Source organism: Ambystoma mexicanum, chromosome 2q, assembly GCF_040938575.1.
Source record: "Ambystoma mexicanum isolate Mex_15411 chromosome 2q, UKY_AmexF1_1, whole genome shotgun sequence".
NCBI classification, from domain to species: domain Eukaryota; kingdom Metazoa; phylum Chordata; class Amphibia; order Caudata; family Ambystomatidae; genus Ambystoma; species Ambystoma mexicanum.
The window spans coordinates 1,238,901,911-1,238,924,387 of NC_090924.1; the positions used below are offsets into that span (position 1 = coordinate 1,238,901,911).

Below are 22,477 nucleotides of genomic sequence, written 5' to 3' on the forward strand. Positions count from 1 at the left end.
TTTATTTTTAAACCATTCGTTATAAACACAACACTTCTATTAAACTCAAATAAAAACCACACGTTAAATATACTACAACTAACCAATTCACTTTGTACAGTAAGTCTCAAGGTAAGTACCCTGTGTTTGAATGAACCGGTGTTAGGAACAAAACACGTTACCGCAAATACAATTGTGATCACTTTTTGACAGTTCGGTCTACTAAATAAACACGTATCCGTGACATGAAATGCTACCGGGGCAAAAACACACTTAGCACCTGAGATACCCAGAGGGAGTTGGAGGCAAAAATCACAGGCAATATTTTGTTTAGGCAGGCAGAATCAAGAAACACGCAGACAGGAGTTTAAAAGTCAAAGGGCCGGAGCCAGGGTCGAAAGACACCGGGGCATGTTGCCGAAGATCACACAGTCAGACAGTTCACGATTCAACGTAGCCAAAAGTACTTTGATACTGTCAATGTTCGGAAGCAAAAGTTATAAGAAGGAGACCAGGGCAAGCCATGGAAATGAAGAAAAGGGATTCACCCAGTTTCCTCAAGTAGAACACAGTACCTTGTTCCAATGATGCAGCTGGTGTCCTTGCAGTAGTTCCTGTTGGTTTCCCGCAGACGCACGATTCCTGAAGCTTCGTTGTGAAGGAGGACGTCTGAAGGGGGTCTGCACCACGCAGGGATGAAGCCGGCAGTAGCGACGAGGAATAAAAGGTGCGCGCCTTAAAAACAGAAGAGGCTGTTCAGGTGGCTATCCGGACCACTACAGCAGCATGCAGCGATTTCGACCAAGGAAGAGAATCCTCTGGCTGTGGAAGATGAGCTGGTTATCCCCACCAAGCTCAAGAGATCCGGACTGGATCTTCTCTGAGTCGTTGAAGGGAAGATAGCTTAGGACTGCAGCAGGGTTTCACCGGGACGGGGTAGTTGCAGCAGCCGTCGTTCTCTCAGCTTATCTTCGGTTCCTTGTAGTTCCAGTGGCGACTCTGACTTCTCGCCGAAGAGACCTTCCTTTTATGCGAAAAAAAAAAAACATTCACACAGCCTGGCTGTCAATCACCCAGCAGGGGGGTTGTCCAGACCGGACAACTACCCTGGCCAATCATGACAAAGTGCGACTTGGGTTTCCTAGGATACCCTGTGCAGGGGGTGACTACACCCCTCCCTCACATTCAGCCCACCTAGACACCCAGGCGCCTTGAGGAGGGCTTCTGAGCAGAAGCCCGCCAAAAGACAGTGAACAAAGAAGGCAAAACTAGTTTGCTGCGCAAAGTAAGACACAAGAAGGACTTTAACAAAAAGAAATGGCGAATAAACCCAACCGCAGCCAAAAGAAAGACGATTTGGTCAAGCGGGTTTATGTTCGAGGCTAATATAATAGCCAAGAACAGTACCACGTTTATCTAATATAATCGTGGTAGAAAAGTAAGGGTAGATACCACTGCCACCGGCTAAGTGTAAATGTTAAAAGAGCAAAACAATGCTCTAGGAGGTTCATATAAAAAGGGATACGAATTAACCCTTTTCCAGTACTCCATGGAAGATGGGGTGTACTGGATCTGTGGTAGATTGACTAAGTAAAGTTAATGGTAACTTTACCCTTTTCTGGGGGACGATAGTCGCCTCAGAAATGGAGTCGAGGGAAGTCTCGAAGACAACCCTGTGCCACGACACTGAAGGTGCTGTGTGAAACACAAAAAGAAGGGGGCTACTGAAGTGGTGTACTTCAGAGTCCACAATCATAAAAACAGATAGAAACACATAGCAAAACACAGGTAAGAGTGGGGGGAAAAGCCCTCACTCTTACCAAGTGGAAAAAAATAAACTCCAGAAGTCCAGCAAAGCTGCTGGTGGACTCACTAGGTGAGGGGAATCAGCCATAGATGAGAATCCTCCCTAACAGGCATTATATGGGTCCCCATTATGAATGACACTATAATAAATTATTTTTATGCTACAATACAGTGTGTTTAGAGGCCTCAAGACCTGCTTTAGGAACACGAAACATGAAAATATTTCCACAGTGGCAATGCAGGAATGTATTGTTAAGACCAGCCTTGTGACTTTCTCTGTGCCACGGAAGATGATCTGACCTTTAACCCATTACACAGATATTAAAGAACAGACCCTTCTACTCAAGTTCTGCCACGCTTTATGTGTTTATTTAAGCGACTACAGTTAAAATATACACGTTCAAGTTGTTTCTCTAAATGGAATAGGTAGGTACCTAATTCTCAGCATTGTGTGGCTCTGGAGGGTGGCCTCTCCTTTGGGCCCGCACCCATGACCCTGCCCTAGCAGTCGCCTCAGCCTGGAAGAAAACCGCAGAGTACTGACCCACTCCATAAAGTCAGGGAGACCTGTGCAAAGTGTGCCTGTGGCGAACCATGTTACCAGTGGCCAACTTACAGCTGCTGCACTTCATAACACTGATCCTGGCCCTCAATTCCCAGGTCAAGCAATACTGGAGTCACTTGGAAACATGTGCGACACCTGCTTCTAGGACTAGAAATATATGGATTCACATGCGTTGATGGCTGTACTTTTAGGCGCAAGGATTTGTTGGACACATCCCTCGAAACGCACTTTTCCAACACACTAGCAAGTAACGAAAATAAGGTAAATTTAAAGGAATTCCATTTAATTGTTCACAAAAACACAAACGACGAAACTGGTTAAAGCTAACGACCCAGAGGCACTGTGAGGGCCGACTATGCAAAGGTGCGAACACTCCAATCCCTTTAGGAACATTTGCAGCAGAGTTCACACCCGCCCTGCAAATGTTTATGTATTAACACGTTACAATTGTTAATGTGGAGGCGGTGTGCCACCCATGGAGATGGTTAATCCTCTGTTCCACAGTGTTAGCTGGTGTTTTTGTTATCCTCTAAATTCACAGCCCCTCAAGCACCAGAAATCCTCCAGCCAGCCAGTTTATAAAATAAGAGAGACACCACGTAAACACAAGCCGTTTAATGTAAATATCTTGACAAGAAACTAAACATACCCTGGCACTAGGGCTTTGTTTATCACGGGTGTCATTGCACATTCCTCTTCTGACACCTCTAAACTCAACTATATTTAAATGGCTCACCAATGTTAAGCACTTCACACTTAGCAGTGTGAGAAGCAGTTCATTAGCAGCTTATGCACCCACTCTGAGGGGCTAACAGACATGGCTGTCCGAGCTGCCAGAAGAGGTTTGGAAAGAGAACCATTCCATAAGGCACCAAAATAGACAGCAAGTAACTGATGTTAGAATTTGTAAAAACGCGAAATGATCACAGTTGCAAACAACTGTGTTTGGTCTAAACACGTGCCAACTCATTTATTGGTTAGAAATGTTCGCACATACTATGGTGCGTCATATGCACTCTGCAGCGAAACAATTCGCACACCAACATGTTCAGGGGTTACTGGTACGTGGGGTAAAGTAGTGTACACATGCGCTGGAGTTCTGCACGTTGTGGGAAAGGTCAGCGTAGGGAACCCAGAGAGGGTCAAGTCCTAGGGGTTCTGGAGGGGTCTGTCAGGTCGTTCCTTAGGGCCTGCAGCCGGCCCACATCGTTATGTGGGCAGACCGCCGTTGCGATCTTATTCTCCCCAGTAAGGGGAAATGACGTTGGGCTAGGGTGGGGGCCAAGGGGAGTTTAAGCAGTTCCTGCCAAGTTTGAATAAAGAGCAGTCGCGCACGCTCCTTGCTCCCGCATGATCATTTCCTCTTGTTCGGTTTGAGGGCCTGCGCAAAACTCAGGGTCTAGTAACAAGTTAGCTTGCTGCGAGGTCGAAAGTGCAATTTCAACGAACCAGTTAATTTAAGTACATTAGGCATCAGAGAGCGAACCACGGTGCAGCACTAACTGCACATTCACATCAAGGATACATTTGGCCTTGGCGAACACATTTGACAGAACAAATGGTTACGTTTAAAGCTTTCCTGTGCTGTATAACTAAATGACAGCTTTATTTATTAAAAAAAGTAATCAATGGCACACAAGAGAATGCGCTCTTCGTAGCCATTACCTCTGCATTACATGAAAGCGTATTTCAATGTTTATCTTGTGATCAGTTACACGCATCTTGGAAGGGAAACACTTTCTAACTTTTTCATGATAATGAAATACTGTATCTCCCAAAACAATAGACACTGCTTCGGGAAATAGAAAGGACATTACAGGCGGGATCCTTAAGGGGCTCCAGTCCCCCCTGTGAGTCTGGCAAAGTGCACATTTGCTGCTATAGGTGACTAACCTATGGATGTGTTTGTGAAAGCCAATTGGCTTGTTTATGTATGCACCTGAAAGCGCGTGCATGGTCCTAGAATGTTACCATCCCAACACCTAAGCAACTACCCCGCAGCCCCCTCCCCACGCTATATCCTTGGGTCATCTGCAGATTAAACATCAAAGACTTGCATTGTCTGCCCGTGTAACGCACTCGCCTCTCTGATCTCGGCGCAGTGAAGGTTCAAGTGCAGCTTGTGTCCTGAGGTGGCTGAAGAGCTGGGAAAATAACAAGCAACTCACTGGAGCTAGCAAGGAAAACTTCAGCAGGCGGGCTTGCTGAGCATTAGAGGAATTAGGGGTGTAACTTTGGGTTCGAGTATAAGTCAAATGAGTATTCAGCCAAATACTTAATAGCTGGTATTCAGCAGGAATACTTACTGGAAGCCGAAGTTTGGTACAACCCTACTCTTAAGGGAGCATAACATGGTAGCACAGCCTCCTTAACTGGACCAATGTCTAGGATATTAGTGAGATCATCAGTCTCTATCGCAGCTGCGGGTTTAGACTACCCTAGATATTCAGCCACTTTACAAATCACAGATCAGTATGAAGGATCAGCATAACCAGTCACCTCTGGGTACCAAAATAAGACTCCGGTGATGTTTCCCAGTGGCTGTTTTTTTGCAGAGTTTCTACCAGATTTTGCATCTTAGACTCTTGAGAAAGGAGTTCTTCTGGAACATTTGCTGTTCCACACTCATAACCAAAAGGAACCTGACCTCCTCTTCATAGAAGATGAATACCATTTGCCTGAACCAAAAACAAGGGGGTTCTGGGTGTTTCTCTACCACCGGCCTATATCCCGGGTTTCTCCACCAGAGTCTTTAGCTCACCATCCTTTCACAGAAGAGAAATTTCCACTACATATCAGTATTTGTTCTGCTCAAGGGCAGTCCAGCACCGAAATGCCTGGCAATTCATTTCTGAACGGAGTACCAACAGCAACGCCAGACACGTGTTTCGGCCTGGTTGGGCCTTGTCAGTGAGGTGGAGCTGTGCCTCTCTAGGAACAGTGAGCAAGGGTTTACATATCTTTGGGTTTTCACTCAGAATTACTAGGGTAATCCAGACGTGGAACCCTTGCTCACTGTTCTTAGAGAGGCACAGCTCCGCCTCACTGACGAGGCCCAACCAGGCCAAAACACATGTCTGCAAGACTGATATGTAGTGGAGATTTCTCTTCTGTGAAAGGATGGGGAGCTAAAGACTCTGGTTGAAACTCAACCCCGGGATATAGGCCGGTAGAGAGAAACTCCCAGAACCCTTCCCTTACTTATACCATTTGCCTGAAGAAATCAGGTCGAGGCATAGGTTTGAACTACTTGGTCTGTTCAGCAATTGGTTTTGCAGTCTTCGGAGGTACTGAATGTACCGATGTTGAAGGCGTCGAGGGCTTCGACGACGTACTCGAAGCGGTCAATGAATCAGTCGATGACTTTAAATGGATGACATGTCTCGAAGGATCAGGGGATACACTTGGAAGAAGGCTTTTTTTAAAAACACTTTTTTTATTATTGCGTTAACAGAAAAAAACAAGTACGAGTCAACAATAACAAACATAAAACGTGAATCGTACAGGTAATCTTTCAAAAATCATTCTTTGATTATCCCGAGCTGTACCGCATCATGGTAGCGACGAAAGTCGGGGAAGGCCAGACTCCCTCTCTCCCTAGAAGCCGTTTAGTAGCTGCCTAGATAATCGCGATCTCCTCTCCCCCCAGACAAAGCCCCTGGTCAACCTGTCCAGCCTCTTGAAGAAGCTCTCCGGGACCCTCAACGGAATGGCCTGGAAGAGGTAGAGCACCCGGGGTAGTATCACCAACCTGAGGACAGCCCCCCTACCCAGCCATGAGATAGGTAGGGCACCCCACCTCCGTAGATCTTTTTTAATGGCTAAAAGAATCGGCTCGTAATTCGCTCCATACCAGCCAGCTAGTGAGGGGGTGATCCTTACTCCCAATTACCGCAACCCAGAGGGGCTCGACTTGAATGGGGACATCTCCCTTACCTCCCTTGCCTCCCCCCCACCCCCTAAAGAGAGATTCATCAGCTCCGACTTCTGTAAGTTAACCTGCAGACCCGATACTTCACCAAAGGTGGTTAATAATGTTATGCATACTGGGAGGGACTCCCTCGGATTGGTTAGTGTAAGCAGCATGTCATCGGCGAAAGCCGCTACTTTATGTTGCCCCCCTCCGAATGGGATCCCACTGATTTCCACCGTCTGACGTATCGCCAACAGGAGAGGTTCTAGGTAGATGGCAGAGTAAAGGGGAGAGGAGGCACCCCTGTTTCGTCCCCCTCTGAAGCCTAAAAGGCTGGGACATCTCCCCATTAATCAGGATGCTTGACGTGGGATTTTTATAGTTGGCGGCAACCAGGTTAATGAAACCCTCCCCAAGCCCCATTTTCTCCATCTCCTGGGACAGGAAAGACCACTCCACCCGGTCGAACGCCTTCTCGGCGTCAAGCGCCAAGAGGATCGCTGGGGTGGCTGTCTTACGGGACTTCTCCACTAGATGAGCCACCCTCCTAATGTTGTCAGTGGTTTGCCGTCCCACCACAAAACCCGACTGATCTTGGTGGATTAGAGAGGGAAGGTGCTTTTCTAGCCGCTTTGCCAAGATCTTTGTGAAGATTTTTGCCTCTGTATTGATAAGGGCGATAGGACGATAAGAGGTACAGTCATCCGGATCTTTCCCAGCCTTATGAATAAGGGTGATCTTAGCCTCCTCCATCGTCTGGGTAATTCCACCTTCGGCGCAAAACGAATTAAATAGCTGTGTCAGATGCGGGACCAAAAGATGGGAAAATGCTTTGTAAAAGGAGGCGGGGTAGCCATCAGGGCCAGGAGCCTTATTCCGGGGGAGAGTGACAATAATTGCTCTCACCTCATCCTCCGTAATAGGACGGCCCAGCTCCTCAGCCACTTCCCTGGATACTTGCGGAAGGGGTAAGTTCCCCAAGAACTCCCTCTGCGGGAGAACGGCCGGTCCCAGAGAGGAGTTAAGGGCTTCGTAGAACTCCACTAATCTCTCCTTTATCTCTTCAACACGGGTTAGTCGTCTACCCCCTTGGTCTTTAAGGGCCGTATTTACCCTCCGTTCCCTTTGCCCCCTCAAGAGGCGGGCTAGGAGAGAGCCTGCCTTATTGGCCTTGGCGTAAAAGGTTTGCCTCACCCTAAGCATGGCTTCTTCCGCCTTCTTATTTCTCAAAATCCCCAGTTGGCCCTCTGCCAGCCTATACGCCCTAAAAACCTTCCTCGTGGGGGTTTCCCGTAATTGGGCTCTAGCTGCCTCCACCTCCCGCTCAAGCTGGGGCTCCAAACCCCTCAATATTTTATTCCTCTCCGCCTTCAAGGCGATGAGGTCCCCTCTCAGAGTAGCCTTGAAAGCGTCCCACCTAGTACTCAAACTCGTGGCCGTGTTCCTCACAAAAAAGCCCTGAATCTTGTCCAGCTCCCTACATATCACAGGGTCCCTCAGAAGCTCCCCTGGGAATTTCCAACCCCACACCCCTGGCTTACGCCTCCCCAGCCTCAGGTCTATTTGTACCACCCTGTGATCAGCAATTCCTAGAGGGCCCACCACCACCGCCTCTACCTCTCCCATTAGACTGGCGGATATCCAGATATAGTCAATTCGGGATTGTGTCCTATGAACATCGGAAAGGCATTTGAAGCCCTCCTCGCTCCCCCGCAGTGATCGCCAAACATCGCGGAGGCCAGCCCCTGTCCATCTCTCCCACAATTGGGGGGAGGCCAAAACGCCCCCCTCATCTCTTCACGTCTGGAGCGGTCTCTAACCCTATCCCAATCCAGGTTAAAGTCCCCCCCCCATCAGAATCACCTGGCCCCTGGCGAAATTTCTCGATGGTGCTCAAGTTATCCCGTAAAAACTGGTCTTGGCCCACATTCGGCATGTATATAGACGCAACGGTATAGCAGGAACCCATTATAGTCCCCCTTCCCACGACGTAACTACCATTGCTATCTCTGAGAACCTCCTGAAGCTTAAAGTCGATAATCCTTCCAAAGCAAGGGCCACGCCCCCCTCTTCGTGGGGCCAGACGCAAACCATATCAGGGGATAACCCGTAAGACGCAGCCGAGCCCGATCCTGCCTCCTCAGGTGGGTCTCCTGCAGCGCCAGCACGTCTGGCTTGTGAGACCTAACAAATTGCTCCAGTTTCGTACGCTTGAGGGGGGAAGTTGAGCCCCCTGACATTATGTGTTTGCCACTTAAAGGTATCAAGTGGGCATGTTGCGCCATTACCAGCCAACCTTCCGGGGTATCAAGAAGGCACCCGGTCAAGATCCCCCCCCTTTCTGTCTAATACGGGGCCCAAGTTCCTCCCCCACTCCTCCACACTCGCCAGCCCCCCATTTAACGGCCCCTCAGGGCAACGCTTCCACGTTGAGTGCTGGGCCGCGGGTGAGCCGGCCCACTCTGTGCACCCTGTCCAGCTCGACTGCCTCGGGGTCCTCTTCGCCCAGCAAGTCCATGAAAATTCTCTGAACTTCTCCCTGTCCGCTACCGACTCTGGAAGGAGTTTCACTCTAACATTGATCCGTCTCGACCTATTTTCAAGGTCCTCCAGTTGGGTTTCTAGATTGCGAGTCGCTAGGTCCAGGCGATCGATAACTGCCCCATTGGCCGTACCGTCCTTTTCCACTTCCTGCAGGCCCCTTTCCAGTATGTCTGTTCTTTCACCTAACTGGGCCACTTCCTGTTTCAGCACCCCCCAGGGCCATATTTAAATCAGATCTCAGCAACTGGAACTGGTCCTGGAAGATTTTAGCTAAGGTCTCTCCTAGGGCGTGCATCTCGCCCTTAAGGTCCCCCCCTCGTCAGAGGCTCTCGGCTTCATCGCGAGCCGTATGCATGTTGTGGTCCCCGTTATCTCCATCGTTGCCCCAGTCATCCATTGCTGACCACATGGAGGGGAGGGTGCCCAGGGGGTCTCCCACTCGCTGGCCGGAGCGCGGCGCCCTGCTCCTGGGTGTGGAGGGCATTAGATCCTTTGCGCTCCTGGAAGCCCGGTGGTTTGGGACAAGGGGGGTCTACCCGCTCCCAAGCGACTCTCAGCGCGCCCCCAAGTCCTCCACGGCATGCTGTCAGGGACCCCCCTCCACTACAGACTCCTCAATCGATGCAACAAATACCACAACCAACGTCGAGAGGGCCCCTCCCCTTTTGCAGCAGCCTCAGCCAGGGGATCCCTGCCCCGGCGCACTCCACCAGTATCTGCCATACCCTCGGGGACTCCACAAACGCCAGAATGGGGAAGGGGGCCCGGTAAGCAACTCCCCCAGGGCCCCCCCTCAGTTCCTGCTCCAGGTCAGGGCCTCCACAACACAGCTCTCCCTCCTCCTCCACTCTCCAGAGGGCAGCCGCTCTGGTTCGCCTGCCCCCGGCCCGGAGCAGGCTAGGGGTGGGGGGGGGGTGACCTCCGATCCTCGCCCCCCCCAGAGACTTGCTCGCTCCTCACCTGCTCAGGCGCTCGCCACCTCGCAGGCCTGGCAGCCCCTTCCAGCGCCTCACTCGCCGCCGCGCAGCCGAACAACCAGTGAATCCGGCAGCACCTCCTTCGGTGGGGCAGACAAGGACCCGGGCAGCCCGCTACCCCCAACGTAGGTACCCGCTTCGCGGGTGGCTGCCAGCTGCGGGAAAATGCTGTGCTGCCCCCTCTCCCCAGGAGACACCTTCTGCTCGCTGTCACAGCCCTCCGCGGCGGACAGCTTCTCCGGGGAAAGATGCCAGCGGGTGGTCCCGCCGTTCCTCTCGTGTCGCGAGTCCTCTTGCCCGCCAAGGGCGAGCCACTGGCGCTCACTGCCGCGGGCGGGCACACTCGCTCGTGGCAGCCAAAACACGCCGCCGCCGTAGAGAATCAGGGTCCGCGGCACCCGATGTCCATGCCGCACGGCCTCCCCAACGCAGCACCCCTCCTCCGCAGCTGCAATTGCCCCTAGGGGTGGTGGGTCCCAAACAAAGGCCTCAGGGTGCGGGAGCAGCCGTCGGCACGTCTAATCGCTGCCGGCGGCCATCTTGAATCGGAAGAAGGCTTTGATACTGGAGATGAAGCTTTCGAAGGGATAGGCACAGGTTTTCTTATGTGCCGATTAAGACTCCTTTCGACTTGTGTCGAGGAGCATCTCTTCCCGGGCCCAGGGGCGCGCAAGGAGGAGACATATGGGACTCCCTACTGGTCTTGTCAGACACCGAGGGGTGGCTTCGCTTCCATGACTCCTTGAAAGGGGCACTTTGTGGAACTTGTCTATTGAAAACATCTAGCATTTTTAAGCAGAGGTTTTCCCATTCCATAGGAGACGAGATTTTCTTTGTGAACAAAACCTTTTCGGGAGAGGAAGACTATGATGACAAGGACCTGTGACACCGTTCCTTACTCTTCTTGAGAGAAGAGGATGAGCAGCGTGAACCGGACCTCGATCACCCCCGATGTTATGGACATTTTCCCTCAGGTGAAACATCCTTCGATTTGGAGGACGACTTTCTTTTGGATGGGGTAACAGCTGGGGATTTGGAAGAGGGCTTACCTGAATCTGGTTTCCCCTTCCTTTACCGCAAGGCCTTGACCATCATAGATTGACATGGGCCACAGTCCACCTTGTGGCCTGTCCCCAAACGTCACAGGCACATGTGGTGAGGGTTTGCAATGGACATTTTTTCCCCACTGTCTGTACACTGTTTGAAACCGGTCTTCGGTGTTGAAGACATATTAGAAGAATATCGAATTCATTTGATTGAAGAATAAACTCAATCGAAAGTTCACTGTGGCGAGTAGCTCCGAATCACGCAGCAAAGCGGAATAAGCGCAGCAAAGCAGAATAAACAGAACTGCAGTAACTGTCAGCGCGTGTGCTTCATATAGCTGTCGACCTTCGCAAGGAACGCTATGAAGGCTATGAAGGCCATCGAGGACAAAGACTCGAAACAAAACGACGCTCGACCGTATAAACATATTTTCCTAAGTAAGCTCTAAGTAGACTGGAATATCAAAGATGAGGAATACGTGGACAGAATCCATTCAAATGTAGATGTTATAAAACCCATCCCTGTTGTGTCTCAAAAAGCATACTTCTGTCCCCAACACTAATAACATGAACTAACTGTGCAAGGATGATACCTTCCTGAAGTATATAATGTCCTTCTGGTTCCAAACAGAAAAAGTTCCCAGTCTCTTGGGCAAAAAGTGACAGTTAAAGACATCTTTAGAACTGTAGGAATCCAACGTTAGGGTCTTGGCCCTCTCCCCTAGGATCCTTCTGGTAGTGTTTCTCTCTTTATAAGGCCCCATGGGACTATACTTGCTTTGGCAAATTTCAATAGGATGTTCACAATGTGAGGTAGAGCTGGTTTCAGAAGGCAGACACGGACACAAAACAACAGAGTTGAAAACCTTTATTTAACTTTAACAGGGGTTGGAGACTTCCAATCTGGCCCTAACAAAAGAGTGAGTCAAAAAATATCAGGTTGCCAATGGAAAATAACACTCCATTCCCATAGCTTTGTAATACAAGTTCATTAGGAGCTTGGGTGGCTAGTTCACACATTTCCATGAGGCACAGTTCTTCCAGGCTTCCCTCGCCTGGCTCTGAATTCACACTGTTCATCAGCATACAGTTTCCTCAGGCTTCCCTGGCCTGATTAGGCATCAGCGAAAAATAGTTCACAATGGGGTTCCCTTCCCCAACAGTTCAATACTGGTTTCACCAATCTTTCAATGGTTTACGTGACAGACTTTCGCAAATGCACAGTATTCGCTAGCCCTGTGCAGGACCACTCTTGTTACTAAGGCCGTCTATACAGCTCGTGCTCCTCTATATTTCTCTTGATCAGGCCCTCTGCACTGTTTTAACCATCTTCACTTCGTGGGTTCCAGACCCTCTTCTTAATTCTACAAATATAATGATTCTTATTTCACTTTCGCTTGCGTTTTGACCCCTCTGTAATTCACAATCTCAAAAAGTCTCTCTTTAGTATTGTAAACATAGACACCGCCTTGCCTTCACTTTGTTGCTCCTCACACTCTTTCAACAATGGGCAACTGAAGCTTTCATCTTCATTGCGTCTCTCGCCATACGCTTGTCCTCGCTTTGTAACATTTTATTTCATTCGTATCTCGCGCCTTTCATAAACCTGGCTCCCTTCTGCTTGGAACTCACCGGCTGGGTTTTTCTTCATCGATTGATGCATGTCAAGGTCAGGGTCTTCTCTGCTGTCCCTCTGACACTCCCAGGCCTTCTCGCACGCCCGGGGAACGAGCACCTGTACCAGACTTTCTCTTTGGAGTTTGTTTCCTCGAGCGACCCCCTTCTGGCTCCTTCGATACACAGCTCCCACGCCACGCTTTCTGCAGCCTTTTCATCTCTCGGCCCTCAGTATCTCGGCACTTTGTTCTCCCCTGACAGAATTTGGGGTGCCTAGGAAACCCATTTCTTTTACCTGCTCGACCTCCAACTTGTGTGCCTTCTCAGGCTCCAACTCGCTCACTGTGTGACTCATCTCTAATACTCTGGGTAGCCGTCAATGTGTTTCGGGTGTGTGTGATTATGACTGAGTGCCTGACCCTGCCTGGCCTTATTACCGGGACAGGGCCATTGCATATTTCTAGGGGTAATCTTCCTAATCCCAGTCGCCGTCTTCCATGTCTCAGTAGTTGGGCTGACACAGAAAGGAGGGGAATTATGGGAGTTTTAGTATGCCATAAAGGTACAGGGAAAACAGAGTAGACAATTGTCAGGCAATGGGGGATACCATGTTTCGCCGTCCAGTGTTTCTTCCCCACTCCCCAAGGACCCCCTGCCCAAGGTATCCACACCTAGAGTCGGGATCCAAAAGTGATGGTCCTTTCCTGGCCACCTGAATAAGGGATCTCCAGGGCTTGAGTAGTGAAACAGTCAGGTTGTTCACAACAAGAATATCCTCCCTGTTTTTCTCCTATTAAAGTGGCAAAGAAAAAGAAAGGAATGTTCAAAACTGTAGGAATCCAGTGTCTTGGCCCTTTACCCTAAAATCCGCCTTGTAGTGTTTCTCCTATTAAACCCATCAACTTGGTGCAGCTCCCTTTGCAAAGTATAGGATTCCTTGCACTGTGTTTTCTTCTTCCATTTTGGGTGCAGATCCCAGACTCTGAGTATAACTGCTCGATATACTCTCCTGCCATAAGCCTATCCTTTCATGAAACTTATTTCGTGTGTGGATCCCAGACTCGCAACATTCCATTTGTCTTCGTATACTATTCTCATATGGGTGCGAGTCCCAGACTCGCAAGTTTTGGATTGGATTTTGCCTTTGGACTTCAAATGAGTGTGGGTCCCAGACTTGCACTCGGTTCCCAGGGTCCCAGACCCCGTTCTATGGCCTCTGCCTTTACTCCTTTGTTTCCCCGGACCTGCAGTACCTTTTGGGTAACCTGCATACCTGTTTAGTTCTAACTGGAAGGTACCAGTGTTTCCTGAGAAGCGTCAACATCTCTGGAGGCTCCCGTCAGGTTTGAGGCTTTGTTGCAGCTTCCCAGACATCTGCTTCTTCCCAGCGGTGCATCCTCTCTGGTAGGCGCTTCACAACGTTGTGGGCAGTTCTGGCTTCTGGGACCTTATTCGTGTTCTCTTCTTCCTCTGTTCTCGGATTCCATTCAGCTAACTCTCGTCCTGCAGACCACGGCTCAGCTTTCCGGTTTCCTCCTCGGCGGATTGTCTCTCCCCTGTATGTCAGCTGTCTATTTAAACCCTTGTGTTTAAAAATCGAGTTGCTTTGGTCCAATCAGGTTCATTGGAAAACTAGAACGCTCTTCCTACTTTTCGGCAATGATTCTTGGACTCCTGATCATCATCTTCTGAGTACATGTCAAAGTCAGACTATGCATTTTCTAGGATTGGACTAACCGGACGAACAGATATTGTTTGCTCAAAAGAGGGGAGAATTACATGCTGGAGAGGGGTTAAGGAATACAATTGCGTGGGCATAGATCAGGGGGTTCCTCCCACATGTGATCCTCTCACGGTGCAGTCCCCCATGGGGGGCTATTGTACTGTGGACGCACCGACCCAGCCCCATAGGAAAGGCCCATAGGGGAGAAGGGTCGACATCCTCTGATTCGTCAAAGCTGTAGGGGAGGCATGGTAACACAAGTATGACACTGACAGAATGGGTACAACTTGTAAAACATTTATTAAAATTGTTGGGGTTACAAAACATCCTAGTTTGCGACATAACTAAGATGGGGGTAGTCTTGATCATCAAACGATAAACAGTGAAGTCTGTCAAATCAAAATGGCCTATGCTAACAAAAACCTAATGCCTGCCCCATTTCTTGTACAAAAAAGTGTGCAAAGGAGAAATGTATGCCAAAGGAAACAAATCAGTGTTCCAAAGAATAAACGTAGTTGTACCAGCTCTCCTCCCCACATTTGACCTCACAAAGTTAGGATGTGCCTGTAGGCAGGATGACACACTGGCTCTGTCTCCAACACAATACACAGTTCTAAAACCTGGATTGAGGCCTGCCTGGCTTTTCATGTCAAGTCTTTTCCTCACTTCCAAAATAATGTTTCAACAAAAAAGTTCAAAGGTCCCCCCCTCTGTCAGGCTTAGACCTCCCACAACATAGTTCACGTAGGTCCACCTCTAACGTGCTCAGACCTCTGACAACACAGTTCAATACAAACTAAAAAGGGGGCTCCCTTCCCCAAGCTTATTACACTTCGGGTCTCCCTCAGTCGAGCTCGGACCACTTTCGGATGTCAAAGACTTTCAAATGTGAATGGCTTTCTTTACAGACCACCGTAGGACAACTTCGACTCAAAGTTCACGGTTTAACTTTCATTCTCCCCTTCTCTAGAGTTTATCTTCTTTATTTTACTTTTGCTATTCGTTCAATTCAAACAATGTACCTTTCACAGAAACATTCATGTGGGATACTTCCTTCCGCCGGACCACTGAGTTACATAGCATCACTGATTTCGCAGCTGTCCTTTTACTTCAAAGTTAATTCACAGATCTGCCTTTCCTCGCATTCCAGTCACACGCGTGCAGCTTTCACTTGCAATATAATATTGCTACTTCAAACTTTAACACACACCGGTCTCTAGGGATGCTTGCCAATCACAGGTTGTGTGCATCTTTTTCTTGGTTTTGCAATTCCAATTCACAAGCCAAGGTTAGTACCACAGGCTTGCCCTCGCCTTCCCAACTCTGCCGTTCACCCAGGAAGGTTGCTGGCATCCTCGAAACACAATGAAGTCTTTGCTTGTGGGATCCGTCCTTCTCCACATGTCTTTCACAGCCTGTCTGAGGCAACAACCTCCAGTAGGGAACTTTTGGGGGTTTCAACCCGCTGCCGTTGTCCCTTGGTCCGTCGCTGTGCCCCAGTAGGTTTGCCTTTGACGCAAATGTTCGGCTCTTGCTTGGAGCGTCTCTCTCGGTGCTGCCTTTTATTTGTGTGAGGAGAGCCAATTGGTATCAGGTGTATGCACTTAGAATTAAGTGCCTGACTTTGCCGGACCCGATTAATGGGCCATGTCCAGTACGATGTGTGAAAGTTAATGTTATTCTCAGTCACCATCTTCCTCAACCAGTGTTTGTGTAAAAAGGAGGTGGGAGACAGTGGGGTTCGGGGGGACGAGTTAGGACGTCAGAGAATCCTAAAAAATAGGATGGGTTGGGTAAACAAAATAGCGGGGGGAATACCGCATTTCACCTTTGGCTGCCTCACCCCCACTCTCCGAAGACACCTCAACCAGGTGATCCTCCTGCACTGGTCCGTCCCCAGGGTCTGCATCCAAAGACGATGGCTGCGCCCTGGACACGAGAGAGAAAGCGAAAACCTTGGGACTACGGATGAGACACCCTCTGGTTTCTCACACAGCACAGATGAAAATACTGCTTTGGTTAAGATGCAATGGAAGACTCTGCATCAAAGAGCTACTGACTGTTACATAGTGGAAGACCAAGTTATTTTTCTTAACCACACTGAAAATGCAGTACAAAAGTGGAAAGAACTCCATGTATCACATAGAATGGAAACAGATTGAAGCTCTTCCAAGTGACATTTCACAAGTGTCTCAACTTGCAGTTGCACTACCTTCTACTTTATAAGAGAGCTTTCATCATGATGCACTATTTATGCATTACTAAGCAGATGATCACAAAGGTTCACAAGCTATTGATGCAAGTCTCTGGCAGAGAGTTAAATATCTATCATGTCAGATGTAAAAAAGAGCTAAGCAAATTTGAAATCAAGTCTCGAACGAATATTCAACTGGTTGTGTTTACAGACTAATGTGGAGAATCACAGTTGCTCCTCTGTGGAGGAATACACCTATTTTGATTAATCCTTACATTGTTTAATGTAAACAAAATCCTGCCTAATTAAATACTTCTAGTAAAGAAGCTTTCTGCTTAGACACTTTACCACAACAGTATAAACACGTCTTCTTAGGTGATGATATTTCCATCAAAAAGCTCTCAGATCACGATTTTATGACCTTGATTGTCTTCTCCAATGTATCCCAAATATAAAATGTTAACATTCCTTCACCAATTTGCTACACCATGGGTAGTATCCCACTTCTTAGTGAAGTCTATCCGTTAAAATGGGCAACGCTGACAGTCTCTCATAGAAAAGGATAGCTGTAACAAAGAAGACATGAAGAATAGGTACATGATGAAATTATCGAGTCAAAAATACTGACCCCACCAAAAGACCTAAGAAGTATACCACCAAAAGTTCTAACTACTAAAAGTTCGAACCTTTAGTGGTATGTATGTTTTGGTGGGGTCGGTAAAACACATTTTAAAAAAGGCTGCAGAGTTGTCCCCGCAACACCCCTCTCACCATACTTTACAGTATAATGAGTGGGGGCTGTGGGGGACACCCCCGAAGCTGACTCGAAACAAAAAAGAAACAGACCTTTTACATGTGTTCATTTCAGTCGCCGGAAATTTAGCAACAGATGAATCACATAGATCCCATGAAACGATCAGTTATCCCTCATGGTGGCCTGGATATGCACTTTGATGAAGAAATGCGTGTTTCACTCATTGCAATTTGACACTGTACTTTGTGTCAAAAGAGCACCAACTCCTGAAGACAGTTAAAGGGTTTTTAATTTGATTTGTCAAGGAACCCTCTAAGGATATCCCTCTCTAACCTAGGCATGGGCAGGCCTTCCTTAGCCCATGCATCCCTAGACTTATCACTAAAGAGCAGTAACCCTTTTATCTATTAACTGTCTGTCTTATGTTGATTGCCGAAATGCAAACACTGTATCTCTCTAACTCTTCTGGGAATAATCTAGGTTGTCCCCGACCTAAGGTCTCCCAAAGGTAGTTTGACGTAATGTGTGCCTTTCAGAGACGGAGGTCACTTGGTGTCTTACTTTCATGCCCTCCTGTTCCTCTCCCTGCATCGGTCTCCTTTTTTCCTCTTCTTCTCAACCCACATTCTTCTCTCTGCGACACTGCATTGCCTCACACTCCATCACTTTCTCTCTCTACTGTCTAACCTTCACTCTCCTACTTTACTCCTCACTACTCTCTTCCTACTAATATGCACTCCTCCACACTATTTGCTTTTACTCACACTATACTCCCACTACTAAGCTCCCCACACTACTACTCTACCTCACTCCAATGTCTACGGAGTCACAATCCTTTCACTCTCCCTACTCCTGCGCCACAAATCTCACACACACCTAACACACAACTATGCGCAAGTACCAATTTTCTTTTTACCAGACAATTCATCACCTTACAAAGGTCTTGAAAAATCTGCCTCTGCGCTCCTCTGCACCGTTCTACCTGCACCTGGTCTCTTGGTCTGCCTCCACTACCTTTGACCTCATGCGAACAACCCACACTCTGCCTTTCACCTTCTTCCCTTTTATCCTCCCACTAGCCCCTCCATTGGCTATTCGTCTCACCTGGTTCCCCGGGCTAACCCCCAGCTTCCCTTTCTCCATGGGAGGGTTTACAGGTAAGTAAACTCACAAATTGGGTTTTAAGCCCTGCCCCCTTTTCATGCGTGGGTCCACCAGCATGCCTGAATACGTGCACTGGTCGGGATCCTGGAGTGTTTGTGCTCCACTGGTTTTCCACGCAGTGTTGTCACTGGTGCCGTAGCTCTCTTCTGTCTATTTCTCCCTATACGGTCATAGGCCAGTTATAGTTGTGCTCCTTCACTGCTAGGCATGCAATAACTTGCAGTTGCCAACAGAAAACAAAACTGGCCGGCATCCTGCAAGGTTGGTATGGGTTGATCGATAGTGGTGGTACTCTCATACATGCAGGAACAAGTGGAAGGGAAACGGCCTGGGGCCCTCTCAACTTCCCCTTCTGGGGTACAACAGGCTCCAGCTTCCACCCTGGGAGCTCTCCTGCCCCAAGCTGGTGAGGGAACCCATCCCCTATTGACAGGGTCAGCTTTCTGACTGTCACCATTGACAATGATGGCTGCTAAAAGGGCAAAGGAAAGGTTTCAGGGTATGCAATATAGTATTTCAACTTCCTGTAGTAAGGACAATGTATTTTGGGCAATTTCTCATCTTTTTGGTGGAGGTTGAAGAAAGGAACACCATTAAACAAAACAAGTATGTGTGCCATCAAAACAGTAACACAGAATTCCAGCTCCTAAAACATTCCCATGTCAAACCTAGTGTAGACAAGTTAATCTCTTACCTTATCGTATTCTACATGCAGCTTTTCTTGTTCGTTTTCCAGTTTATCCTTTACATTCTTCTGCTCCGACAAAGTTTCCTGTATTTGAATCATACGCATGTTTCTTTCTAATTAAAACAAAAAGGGGTCTCATTTAAACTCTCAAAAATGTAAATGCACAGTAAAAGATGGTTACATAGAAACTGTAGTTGAACAAGGTATACAATATGGCCAACTGATGTAGGAATGGTGACAGATGAGCAGGCATGCTTTGTCTATTCTTCGTTGGTACAGCGTCGATCGCTGAAACGGAAAAGGGCTCTCTGCCTTAGCCCATTAGGAGCAAAAACCTGTGGAGGAATCCAGTTCTGCGAAGCAGCTAAGTGCCAAGCTTGCCTGTTCTACACCATGCACACCTAGAGAGATTTGTGACCACCAGCCTAAATCTATTCATGGATAGAATGTAAATATTGTCTTAACAAGTGCCACACCTAGAGAAAACTGTGAAGATTAGCATGCGTCACATTTAGACAGGTGTAACAATGTTACCTTCTGCCTCACTTAGATGGAACTCTGAACTTTAGCCTGCGTTGCATCTAGATAGGATTGTGAATGTTAGCATGTGCCACACTGAGACGGAATTCTTTAACTTTAGCCTGCGTCGCACCCAGATAGAAATGTGAATGTTTGCATGTGCCACACTTGGATGAAACTGAGAATGTTACCAGGTGCCATACTTGTATGTAAACGTGATCACCGGCCTGCCTCGCATCTAGATAGGATATTGAAGATTAGCAAGTGCCACACTCAGATAGAATAGTGAATGATAGTAGGCATCACACTTAGACATAATTGCAAGGACATGAATGCCAATAAACCAATCCACTAACAATTTCAACCCTCTGCATACACCTCTCAAACTCTAACCAAACCACCACAAGCCTACAACACAACAATCCGCACAAACCTCACTACACTGCAACAACAAAACTAACCACACATAGACCAGCACAACAGCACACGACGACTACCGACCGTAAAACACCCCAATCCCAGCCAACTGACCCACCGGGATGAGGCTGCCAACAGCACATCACTGCTCTCGTGCACTTTTCCAGCTTATTCCCACTAACTCACCCCCCCTTTTCCCTTTTTCAGAGCCGCCAGAGCGCCAAGGGACCACTCTGGTGGTGATAGTGCGCGGTACAAATATCCTTTTACATTAACATTATAGCCAATGAGAAAATTTGTCATCAATAAGCCAAAGAAATGTTAAAGGATGCCGAGTTCTTCAGTAGAACAAGTTACTTTCTTACCTGGTAAAGTTCTTTCGATGGGATGGTCCGACGACGTATTCCATATCTATGACAGTAATCACCACAGCTGGGCTGCTTCGGAAAATTGTCTGCTTCCTGCGTCGATGACATCGATACGCTGTCCTCGAGGGCCTCTGTCGAGCCGACATCACTGGATGTTATAAGTAGGACGCACGACGCCCGTAGCCTCAGTTGTAGTTTTTTCCCCAGAACGTGTGGCATCAAACTACTGCCAGTATGACCACAGAAAGCCTTGCGGAAACATAAGCTGCAATCGCAAAAGAAATTCTGTAGCGGGGCAGGTAGGGAGGGAGCGATATGGAATACGTCGTCGGACCATCCCATTGAAAGAACGTTACCAGGTAAGAAAGTAACTTGTTCTTCGAGGGGATTGGGTCCTCCGACGTATTCCATATCTTTGACAGACTCCCAAAGCAGTACCAACGTATGGAGGAGGGAAAAAGAATTTAGAAAATAGAAATTTAGAATGTCCAATCAAATTGCAGAGTAAAGGACCGCCTTGCCAAAGGCCAGATCCTGCCCATGGATAGAATCTAGGGAGTAGTGTCGTACAAAAGTATGGGCCAAAGCCCAAGTTGCTGCTTCACAGATGTTTCGAATAGGAACACCCCTCTGCAGGGCAGTAGAGGCAATCATACCCCTAGTAGAATGGGCCGTAAACCAACCGGAGGGTCCTTACCCGCCAAGCGGTAACATTCAGAAATTGCCAAGATAATCCATCTAGACAGTCTTCTTAGTAACAGCTTGTCCCAAGCGCCTTCCAGCGTAACCTATAAAGAGCTGATCGTCCACTCTGACCCAGGACATGCGTGAAATGTAGAAACTTAAAGCTCTCCTAGGATCCAGCTTATGGAGCCTCTCCTCTTCCTTACCAGGATGTGGCGGAGGATGATATGCTGGAAGAATGACCTTCTGGCTTAAATGAAATTCCGACCCCACTTTCGGAAGAAAGGGAGGACGAACTCTAAGGACAACCCTGTCCTTATGAAACACAGTGAAGGGTGGCTTAACTGAAAGTGCCTGCAACTCACTCACTCTGCAAGCGAAAGTGACCACAACTAAAAATACTGTTTGAAGAGGTAACAGTCTCAAAGGACAAGAATGTAAAGGCTCAAATGGAGCACCCATTAGAAATTTTAGAACAAGGTTCAAATCCCAACCAGGCACCTGGAAAGGTGACGGCGGAAACACATTAGTGAGCCCTTTTGAGAAACTGATAAATTAAAGTAATCTTGAAATAAGAACACTCCTCAGACGAGTGCTTAAATATGGACAGCGCCGCCAGGTAACCTTTAATGTTACCCACTTGCAAACCCTTGTGGGCTAACGAAAGCAAAAAGACAATCACAGGAATGTCACATGAAAAAGGATCCACATTCTTAACCCTGCACCAGTCGCAGAACTTTCTCCAATGGTACAGGGACTTGGTTGCAGGCCGTCTGGCCGAAAGCAACACCTCCATCACGTCTTCAGGGAGGTCCCAATCCTTATACCTCAACCTTTCAGAAGCCAAGCGTGAAGGTTGAGGGATCTGATCTCTGGATGGAGAACCTGAACCCCCCTCCCGTGAGAGCAGATCGTCTCGGTGGGGAAGACAACGTGGAGGGCAGATGGACTAGAAGTCTAGAAGGTCCGGGTACCACGTTCTCCGGGCCCATGCCGGAGCAATGAGGATCATCCGGGAACCGAACCTCCGTAACCTCCGCAGCACTTGCGGGATGACAGGGACTGGAGGAAACACGTACAGCAGTGGGAAGGACCACTCCACCACAAACGCGTCTCCTAAGGCCCCTTTTGGAGGAAATTCCCGCGAGCAGAACCTCTTGCACTTCCGGTTGACACTGGAGGCGAAGAGATCCACTTCAGGGGTCCCCCAAAGGGCGAAGATCTCCATGAGAATCTCCTGAGCCAGCTCCCACTCGTGAGAGATCGCGCTCTGCCTGCTCAAAGCGTCCGCCATCTCGTTTTCGTCTCTCCGGCCAGATGAACTGCCGAGATCGAAATTTCCTGCTGGATGGCCCAGAACCAGAGCTGCATCGCCTCCCTGCACAGAGGAAGTGACCCTGCCCCCCTTTTTTGTTGAGGTAGTGCATGGCCACTCTGTTGTCCGTCAGAATCAGGACATTCTTTCCTCGCACAGTGGGCAGAAAAGCCTTCAGGGCAAGCCTGACGGCCCTCAGCTCCA

General features: G+C 48.4%; 1 protein-coding gene across 3 annotated transcripts in view; it reads right to left on the reverse strand.

Annotated features, from left to right (window-relative positions):
• PHF14 (PHD finger protein 14) overlaps nt 1–22,477 on the reverse strand; it is a 2,413,061-nt gene that overhangs the window by 1,708,774 nt on the left and 681,810 nt on the right. For all 3 annotated transcript variants that reach the window (XM_069648631.1, XM_069648632.1, XM_069648633.1), the window contains exon 10: nt 18,977–19,083. In XM_069648631.1, coding sequence (XP_069504732.1) covers nt 18,977–19,083 — 107 coding nt within the window. The remainder of the gene's footprint in view (nt 1–18,976; nt 19,084–22,477) is intronic.